Here is a 9988-nt window from a genome sequence, read left to right on the forward strand (position 1 = left end):
GCCGGTTGAGCTATAGGCGCCGAGCCTGTAAAAGCACTCTTTAGCCTGCGGGATTAGTCAAGGTCTCCTCTCAGTTCTCAGCCTTCTGGGCCCCTTTGGGATGTGGCCTGTTGTGGCTCAGAAATGGAGCCTCTTCCCAGGCCCATGTGACCCTCCCACTATTAGAATAGCTCAAATGAAAATGACTGATGGCCTGGCACAGTGGCTCATGCCTACAGTCCAAGCACTTCTGAAGGGCAAGTCAGGAAGATCGCTATGGGCCAGAAGTTCAAGACCAGCCTGGACAACATAGCAAGACCCCATCTCTACCAAAAAAATTAGAAAATTAGCTGAACATGGTGCTGTGCACCTGTTGTCCTAGCTACTTAGAGGCTGAGGCAAGAGGATCATTTGAACCCAGGAGTTTGGGGCTGCAGGAATCTATAATCATACCCCTGTACTCCAGCCTGGGTGATAACGGAGACAGACCCTGTCTCTAAAAAACCAAAAAGATTAGCACAGCCAATCTGTGCTAATAATGACATGATAAGGACTCTTGGCCTAGTGGGCCTGGGCCTGGGGTGGCCACATCCACTGTGCCCACCCCAGATCTGGGCCTACCCCAGATCTGGGCCTCAATATAGAACTGGAGCTGGAAGAAAAATATCTATTTGATGGAGAAGCAAACTGAGGCTCAGAGAGGGGACATAACTTGCTGAAGGTCAGTTGGGGCAGCTTTAACTCCAGGCCTTTTTCCAAGGCTCTTTAGACTTGGAGGTTCATGTGAAGGTCACTAGGGACCCTTGGAGGTTCATGTGAAGGTCACTTTGACCCCTCAGAGTCAAAGCAGACTCTGAGCCAGGCATATTGGCTCAAGCCTGTAATCCCAGCACTTTAGGAGGCTGAGATGGGCAGACTGCTTGAGCTCATGAGTTCAAGACCAGCCTGAACAAGAGCAAGACCTCATCTCTAAAAATAGCTGGGCAGCTTGGTGCCTGTAGCACAGTGGTTACAGCGCCAGCCACATATACCAAATGCTGGCGGGTTCAAACCCAGCTCGGGCCAGCTAAACACCAATGACAAAAAAAATAAAATAAAAAAAAAAACAGCCAGACACTGCGGCGGGCACCTGTCGTCCCAGTTACTTGGGAGACTGAGGCAAAAGAATTGCTTAAGCCCAAGAGTTAGAGGTTGCTGTGAGCTGTGATGCCATGGCATTCTACTCAGGGTGACACAGTGAGACTCTGTCTCAAAAAAATAAATAAGTAAATAAAAATAAAAATAGCTGGGCATTGTGGAGGTACTGTTGTCCCAGCTACCTGGGAAGCTGAGACCAAAGAATCATTTGTACCCAGGAGTATGAGGTTGCTATGAGCTGTGATGTCACAGCACTCTACTGAGGGCAACTAGTGAAACTCTATTTCAAAAAAAAAAAAAAAAAAGGAGATGACTTTGATTCAGCAGGTCAGTGGGTTGGGCTTAGTATTTCTCACATGTTCCCTGCTGCTGCTGGCCTGCAAATCACACATGGAACATCAAAGTCCTCACCTCATGGGGGAACCATATTCTCACCTCTGCCCTCAGAAGCCCACATGCCATGCTTCAGGAAGGGCGGGGAAGATGGTCGGGGCTGGAAACCACTTTAAGAAACCCCAATCTCCATTCTCATTCTGCCCAGCCATCCAGGACACCAGAGCTGCTGGAACGTTTTATTAAGTTAAGAAGTTTCATAGGACAGGAGAGAAATGCCTTCATGGGTTGCCCCAACAGTTGCATGCCCAGCACCTCTTTCTCAGAAGAGGGGGGCCTTGGGTATAGCTGCTGGCTCCCTCTGTCCATCTGTCCCTCTGTCCAGAGTCCCAGGGTATGAGTCCATTCAGGGTAGGAAGTGTTAGTAGGAGGTAGGGTGGGGAGAGGGTGGCTGGTTCCCTGCCTCTCCCCACCAGGGACAACCCACTCTGGCCACTGCCTGGGTCTTGGGGCCAGGTCAGAGCCCCAAAGCCCAAGCATGGGGTGGCTGAAGTTAGAGTGGGAGCCAGGATTGGAGGCATACAGCCACTGGGAATTGTTTTCTAAAGAAGTACAAAGTGTTTTTTGAGGAGGAAGGAAACAATCTATATAAAAATCTCTTCACATATAAAATCCTGAAGAAGGTGCAAGGTAAGACCCAGTGCGAGGGGCACGCTCAGATACGCAGAGTGTGTGTGTGTGTGTGTGCATGTGTACATACGTACGTGTGTGTGTGTGTGTGTGTGTGTGTAGGGTGCAAGTGAATGTGTGGCCCACAGAGGGTGGGAACAAAGCTTGGCTTCTGACTTCCCTCCAGCAGGGAAGGAGGGTGGCCGGTCCTTTAGGGCTGGAGGGTATGCAGCTGAGCAGACCACGAGGACCTGGAAAACAAGGAAGGACAGGGCTGCAGCCAGGCGAGGGGGCAGGTGGGTCCTTATACCTGAGGCAGACCAGCTTCTCCCGGGCCTATGGGGGCCTCTCTCATGTGCCTTAGGAAGTCCATGAGGGCTTGCTGGAAAAAAGACGCTCTAGGTGGACATGGCATTAGAAAAGGCATAATAGGCTTGGCGCCTATGGCTCAAGTGGCTAAGGCAATAGCCACATACACCTAAGGTGGTGGGTTCAAATCCAGCCCGGACCCGCCAAACAACAATGACGGCTGCAACCAAAAAATAGCCAGGCGTTGTGGCAGGCGCCTGTGGTCCCAGCTACTTGGGAGGCGGAGGCAGGAGACTCGCTTGAGCCCAGGAGTTGGAGGATGCTGTGAGCTGTGATGCCATAGTACTCTACCCAAGGGGACAGCTTGAGGCTGTCTCAAAAAAAAAAAAAAATGCAACTCCACTAGATGGAGTCTTGGCCTCGAGCAGGGAGGGGTGATGCTCAGAGGGACAAAGGCTGTGGGCTCAGCCATGTGCCCCTGGGGGCATGAACTGTCAAGAGTCAGGCTGGGGCTCCGAGCTGCGCTCCTGCCTCTGAAAAAACATGTTCAGGCTGATAAGGCAGCCTCTGTGACAACTCTGTGTTGTTGGTGTCACTGTCCCATTTATAGGAAGGGAAATGGAGGCAGGAGAATGGTGGCCCAGGATCCTGGGGCCCACCACCTACCCTGTAGACCCAGAGCCCAGCACCCACTCTACTCAGCCAGGCTGTTGCGTATTGACTCTTTCTCCTGCAGGGCAGCCATGGCGAGGCGTAGATGCTCCTTCAGCTGTTCGATCTCCCGCTCCGAGCGAGTCTTGATGTGGTTCAGCTCCACATATACGTCCTGGTACTTTCCCGAGGCAAAGCGCTTGTCCTGGGCAGTAGGGAGGGTCTATGAGGGCGTGAGGCCGGCCCTTTCTGACTGTCCCCTGGCACATACCCCCTCTGCCCCTGGCCAGCCAGCTGAGCAGCCTCCATGTTGCTCTGTCACTTTCATCCCCCTGGATTGCTGAGAGCGGAGCTTTAGGGAGGTGATGCTTGTGCACAGGACCATAGGGCAGTGGAGGCTCGGAGGACCAGTCAGCCTTGCTCGGTGCTCAGGCTTCCAGGAGCTCCTGCTGCCTGATCAAGCTCAGTGTGCCCAGTTCCAGCTCAACACAGAGCCACTGACATGCCCATTTCCGGCCCCAAACTGGCAGAGTGTGCCAGTGCATGAACTTGGTAGCTCAGAGTGGCCTGGGCAGGCTGTGGACTCAGCACCAAGGCCCAATCTGGCCCTTACAACATGTAGAGATTTTGGTCTATTTTGCTCACAGTCATAGATTCCCAGCACCTGACACTGTGCCTGGCATATTATAGGTGCTCAGTAATAATAAATTAAATAATGCTGAATAAATAAAAATGAGTATGGCCTTGGGCAAATCAGTTCCCTTTTTTAGCCTCAGTTTCCTTGTCAGTGAACAGGGATAGTAATACCTCTTGGGAGAGTCACAGTAGAGCCTGAGGAGTGATGAGGCAAGGGAGGTGCCTGGCACAGAGCAGGCACTCACAGGATGCGCATCAGGTGGTTACGGAGGCTACCACCCCACTGATTACCCTGCCCTGGTAGCCAGGACCTACCTTCTGCATTGTCTGGAGCTCATCCCGGAGGCACTGGACCTCCTTCTTCAGGTACTGAAGTTCATTCTCCTTCACTCGCAGCAGCACCTGGGGTCATAGGTACCAGGCTGACCCAGGGCCAAAGGCCAGAGCTACCCTGGCCCAGCACCCTGTAGCCTGGCTTCTCCCTGCCTTGAGCCCCTAGAAAGCAGCCCCCAACTACACCAAGACCCTTTCCAACCTGGAAGTAGGTTCCTCCAGGAAGCCTTTTCTGACCTTCTTGCTTTTCTTCCATCCTTCCCTTACCCCTGTCCAGACCACATAAGTGGGTACCTATGGCAATCTCTGCTACAGCCCCCCTCACGGCACCAGGCCCACAGCTGGGGGAGGAGGCCATGTCATGGCCCTACTTGAACCAAAGCAGGACGGGCCTCCCCAACCCTGAGGGGCAGGTGTGGCTGACTTGACCAAAAAAGAGACAGATTCGGCTGGGACTAGAGAGGCTTAAAAGCTTACACTGGAGCCAGACTGCCTGGTTCAAATTCCAGCTCAGCTCGGCAACCTTCAGTAAGGTGCTGGATCGCCCTGTGTCTTAGTTTCCTCAGCTATAAAACAGGGATGGTGACAGTATCTAACTTATGAGCTGGTAGGAAGATTAGATGAGTTAATAGGCAAAAGGGCACAATGAAGCCTGATTAGAAGTGGTTTTGTTTTATTTTTTTTGAGACAGAGTCTCAAGCTGTCACCCTGGGTAGAGTGCCATGGCGTCACAGCTCACAGCAACCTCTAATTCTTGGGCTTAAGTGATTCTCTTGCCTCAGTCTCCCAAGTAGCTGGGATTACAGGCGCCCGCCACAATGCCCAGCTATTTTTTGTTTGTAGTTGTTGTTTGGTGAGCCTGGGCTGGATTCAAACCCACCAGCTCAGATTTATGTGGCTAGCGCCTTAGCTGCTTGAGCTATAAGCGCCAAGAAGTGTTTGTTAAAGAAATAAAAGAAAATACTAGGATAATCCTCAGGTCTCCCCTCACATTTTTTCACTCTACCTTCTCCCAGTAAGGGAGGTGCTAGTGCCATTTTACAGATGAGCTACCAGGGATCAGAGAGGTGGGGTGACATGCCACAGTCACAGAGCAGGTAGGTGACAGGACCCAGATGGGAGGGCTGGACTCTGGCTGCTGGGAGCACAGCAGGTGTTGTAGTATAGGCTGGGTAGCCCTGGGAGACCTGGTGCTTCCCACTACAGGTGACACTCAGCCCGTTAAGGACTCACCCACCACCCCAGGCCCTGAGGCCCACTGGGCTGCCTGGCAAGAGGGAGGCTGCTTACCTCCAGCTCGCAGGAGCTCCGCTCATTGCTGCGCCCACAACCATTGCCTGTGCCCTGTGAAGCGATGAAACTGCGTAGCCGCTCAATCTCCTCTGACAGGTGGGAGTGCAGTTCCTGGGAGGGTGGTGAGACGGTCAGGGCAGGATACTGGGACACAGCTGTGTCCCCCTATACCTGGTGCCAGGCCTACCTGATTGTGGCGCAGCAGCTCCTGGCCTTCCTGCTGGCAGCGCCGCAGTGTGTGCTCACGCTCCTCAGCCTGCCGTGTCAGGGCCCCTATCTCCAGACACTTCTGGGAGTATTGCTCTGAAAGCACCTGCAGCTCCCGCTTCAATGCCTCCACATCTGACCTGTCCCAGGGAAGGAAGAGAGGACGGCATGGGCTCTCTTGCTCCTGCCAAGCCAGAGTCAGGTCATAGGAGACTCACGGCAGCTCAGGACTTGGGGTTCCTTCCCTAGTTTTGCCTTTAGCCTGCAGTGGGGCTGCAAACCAGTGACAGTCTCTCTGGGCTATAAGTGTCTCCTCTCTGAGTCAGTGGCTTAGAAGAGCCCACATCTAAAGCACTTATAACTCCAACATTCCAGAACTATGCTCCATGGCAGAGAGACACCTACTGGTCAAGAATGACACTGCAGCCAAGCTCTAGGGTACACTACAGGGGTGAAGAGCAGAGCAGAAACCAGGACCAGTAGGGACAAGAAGAGACCTGAAAAACTGACTAAAAGGACTTGGCAGGGGAGTCTGAAGCCTCACTGTTTCTTTCTTTCTTTCTTTTCTTTTTTTTTTTTTTGAGACAGGAGCCTCAAGCTATCCCCTGGGAAGAGTGCCATGGCATCTCAGCTCACAGCAACCTCCAACTCCTGGGCTCTAGCGAGTCTCCTGCCTCTGCCTCCCAAGTAGCTGGGACCACAGGTGCCCACCACAACGCCTGGCTATTTTTTGGTTGCAGCCGCCATTGTTGTTTGGCGGGCCCGGGCTGGATTCGAACCCGCCACCTTGGGTGTACATGGCTGGCACCTTAGCCACTTGAGCCACAGGCGCTGCCTCCTCACTGTTTCTGTTCCTTGTGTCCATGAGACTGGTGGAAGGGTCTCAGCCAAGGGCAAAACAATGTGTTCTCTGGTCTCAAGAAAGTTCCCCAACTCATTAGATAAGTAGGCAGTGGGGCCCAGGTGCCATCTTACTGGTGCTGCTTCCGAAGGCCATCAGGGCCCTGCTGGAGACTCCGTGTTTTGTTCAGCTCCCGGGTAAGCTCTTCCTGGTAGGCCTTCTTCATGGCTTCAATGGCTAGAAGCAGAGAGGCAGAGGAGAGAGTGAAGAGGGGTCAGCAGCACCCAGCTGCACTTCTCTGAGACTCCACACCTGTAACTCAGTGGCTAAGGCACCAGCCACATACACCAGGGCTGGTGAGTTTGAAACCAACCTGGGCCTACTAAACAACAATAGCAACTACAACAAAAATATGGCTGGGAATTGTGGCAGGCACCAGTAGTCCCAGCTACTTTACTTGGGAGGCTGAGACAAGAGAATTGCTTAAAAAAAAAAAAAAAGAAAGAAAAGAAAAGAAAAAAAAAGCCCTGGACCAGAAGTCCAGAGCAGTCTAGGTTGTGTCATAAACGGAGTAGGTTTGGGTAAATTGCTTAACCTCTCTGAACTCATCAATCAAGGGATGATAATTCTGTCTATTGAACCCTGCCAGGGAGACCACCTCAGTGAGCACTGGTATGAGACCTCCTGTTGCTAGTGACTTCTTTTTTTTTTTTTTGAGACAGTCTCACTATGTCACCCTTGGTAGAGTGCCATATTGTCACAGCTTACAGCAACCTCAAACTCTTGGGCTTAAGTGATTCTCTTGCCTCAGCCTCCCAAATAGCTGGGACTACAGGCACCCATCACAATGTCTGGCTATTTTTTGGTTGCAGTTGTCACCGTTGTTTGGCAGGCCCAGGCTGGGTTTGAACCCACCAGCTCCAGTGATTTCTGGGTAACACCCTCACAGTGCACCATCCCAGAAGAGCCTGGAGAGCTCTTGAACAAGGCCAATCTACCTTGTTCAGCCTAGTGGTCACAAGCTCGAGCTCTGCAGTCAGTACAAGCCTACAATCCTGTACAGGTGACCTAACCCTTTGTTTCCTGCCCTGACCATCTTACCCTCAGGTCCCTTATCTGGAAAATGGGGACAACAGCCACTCCTTTCCTCTATGGGGATACTGGAAGATGTGTGTGGAGCACTTAAACAAGGCATAGCTCCGAGTAAATACTCAAACATCACTTCCTACTGTTTTTACATCTTAGACTGAGCTCCCAAGAACTGAGGCTTTGGCTTAGCATCCTTAGCTTAGTAGTTAGTTATGGACACCAGGCTGAAGCAAGAGAATCGCTTGAGCCCAAGGGTTTGAGTTGCTGTCAACTATGATCCAAAGCACTCTACAGAGGGTGACAAAGTGAGACTCTGTCTCTATAAAAAAAATAGAAAGAGCTGAACACTGTAAACTTCTCATCACTCTTTTGGTGGCAACACCCAACCTGAATAGACATGAGGCTACTTATAATCTTTATTATTCGAAGTAAATGTGACTTTTATCAATTTCACTGCAGAAACCTTAATGATAAGATTACTACAGGGCAAAGCCCAGACATTGCTGAGGGGAAAGGGGCATCTAATAATGGTGCCTGCATTGGACAGTCTTCCTAAAATCCAAACACGCTGGCCCCAGGCTTGGCTTGAGTGCATAAACTCTTGGCAAATCACCAGCAGGTTGCAAACTCCAGGTCATGTGACTCCTTCCATAATTCCTATTGTTCTACAAACCCCTCAGTGCTTGCTAGGATGCTCTAGGCATACAGTACAGTGGACAGAGGGAGGGCAGGGAGTTGTCTGCCATCTCAGGCATTTCCTGTTTCTGGCTTGGGAGAAGAGAGGGTGGGGTCTGAGCACAGCTTTGCAGTCAGTCTTCTGGGCTCCAATTCCAGCTCTGCCACCTCCAAGCTGTGCCCTCTGACACAAGTCACCAAAATCTCTGAGCCCAAATTTCCTTATCTGTGAAAAGGAGCCACTCCCTGGGGTACTTCGAGGACTAAAGGTGCTCCCAGAGGGAACATATGCCAAAGTGTGGCACACAGTGGACTTGGGCAGTGCTCCCATCTTCCCCCTGCTGTCCCGAAAGTTTGGCCCACATGTGCAGGGAGATGGTACTCCTACAAGGGCAGGGTGCATAGTTGATCAGCATCTCTCCCCCAGCATATGGACAGTGTGTGACTTGAGGTAGACTCCTAAAAAGGAGTGGCTCCTGGCTGAGGAGCCCATGGGGCAGGGAGTCTTTCATTTGCCTCAGGTTCCCTTTTTTTGAGACAGAGTTTTACTATGTCACCCTCGGTAGAGTGCCATGGTGTCACAGCTCACAGCAACCTCAAACTCTTGAGCTTAAGCGATTCTCTTGCCTCAGCCTCCCTTGCAGCTAGGATTACAGCACCCACCATAGCACCTGACTGTTGCTTCTTTGGTTGCAGTTGTCATTGTTGTTTAGCAGGCCTGGGCCAGGCTTGAACCTGCCAGCCTTGGTATATGTGGCTGGCACCCTGCTCAATGAGCTATAGCGCTGAAGCCCCCACACTTTTTTAAAGGCCTCCTCAGTTCCACAGGGAGGTGCCTCCACATGAAGGCTCACAGCCCCACCCACTGTACCACCCCCCCAGGGTCCACACCTGAGGCCGTGGCTGCTGTCTCCTCAGCCAGGAGCCACTCCTTTTCCTGCTGCAGCCGCTGCAGCTCCCGCTCATGATGCCTCTGCAACTCCTCCATCACCTGCTGGTGTGAGGACTCCATCTCTGCCAGGCTGCGCTCACATGCCTCCTGTGGGCCAGAGACCAGGAGGTCACAGGGCTGTCCCCACTACATGGGACAGTGGCCCTTCCCAGCCTCCAGGTAGGAAGCCTCAGGGGCAGGTGCACCACCTGTCCCTGGACCCCAGCACCTCCAGCCATCCCCACTCCCACCACCTACCACTTTCCTCATCTGCAAACTTCACTATGACTCCAGCCTCAAGCCATCCTGGGACTCTCCATCCTACGGGGTCAAGTTCCTGTTCCCACAGCTGAGCCTGAGGCCCCATCCCTGGCCCTCGTCCACCGAGCAACTTCATGGTTACAAAAAATAACTCACAGCATGTTCACACCTGTGGGCTTCAGCTCATGTTATTACCACTATCTGGAAAGTTCTTTTGGGAACTCTTACCAGGTAACTTACTTCTCCTGGAGCCCAGTTTAAATGCCTCTCCTAGCTCTGTCTCTGGACAGCCTTTTCCCTGCCTCCAAAGGTTCTGCTTCAGCCAAACCATAAGTTCTTTGAAGACAGGGAATATTTGACCCAGTGAAGTCCTCAGGATCCAGGCCAGGGCTGGACATGTGCAAGTGCTCAGTAAATGAGCTGAAACTGATGACTCAATATGAAATGGGGAAGGCAAGATGGACTAGCATTGTTTTTTTTTTTGAGAGAGTTTCACTATGTTGCCCTTGGTAGAGTGCTATAACATCACAGCTCACAGCAACCTCAAACTTTTGGGCTTTAGCAATTGTCTTGCCTCAGCCTCCCAAGTAGCTGGGACTACAGGAACCTGCCACAATGCCCGGCTATTTTTTTCTTTTTTTTTT

At 52.0% G+C, this 9988-nt stretch overlaps 2 protein-coding genes across 2 annotated transcripts in view; both read right to left on the reverse strand.

Annotated features, from left to right (window-relative positions):
• Window positions 1–1532, reverse strand: part of LOC100954048 (glutathione reductase, mitochondrial-like) — a 23754-nt gene extending 22222 nt beyond the window's left edge. Inside the window, 1 exon segment of the mRNA XM_012814132.2 lies at window positions 1528–1532. Within this exon segment, the coding sequence (XP_012669586.1) occupies window positions 1528–1532 (5 nt within the window).
• A 140-nt stretch (window positions 1533–1672) lies between these two features.
• Window positions 1673–9988, reverse strand: part of TRIOBP (TRIO and F-actin binding protein) — a 65637-nt gene continuing 57321 nt past the window's right edge. The window contains 7 exon segments of the mRNA XM_023509199.1: window positions 1673–2369; window positions 3121–3283; window positions 4030–4116; window positions 5338–5451; window positions 5528–5687; window positions 6523–6625; window positions 9044–9191. Of these exon segments, the coding sequence (XP_023364967.1) occupies window positions 3122–3283; window positions 4030–4116; window positions 5338–5451; window positions 5528–5687; window positions 6523–6625; window positions 9044–9191 (774 nt within the window). The 3' untranslated portion in view covers window positions 1673–2369; window position 3121.

Source organism: Otolemur garnettii, unplaced genomic scaffold (genome assembly GCF_000181295.1).
Source record: "Otolemur garnettii isolate 467f Iridium unplaced genomic scaffold, OtoGar3 scaffold00007, whole genome shotgun sequence".
Taxonomy (NCBI): Eukaryota; Metazoa; Chordata; class Mammalia; order Primates; family Galagidae; genus Otolemur; species Otolemur garnettii.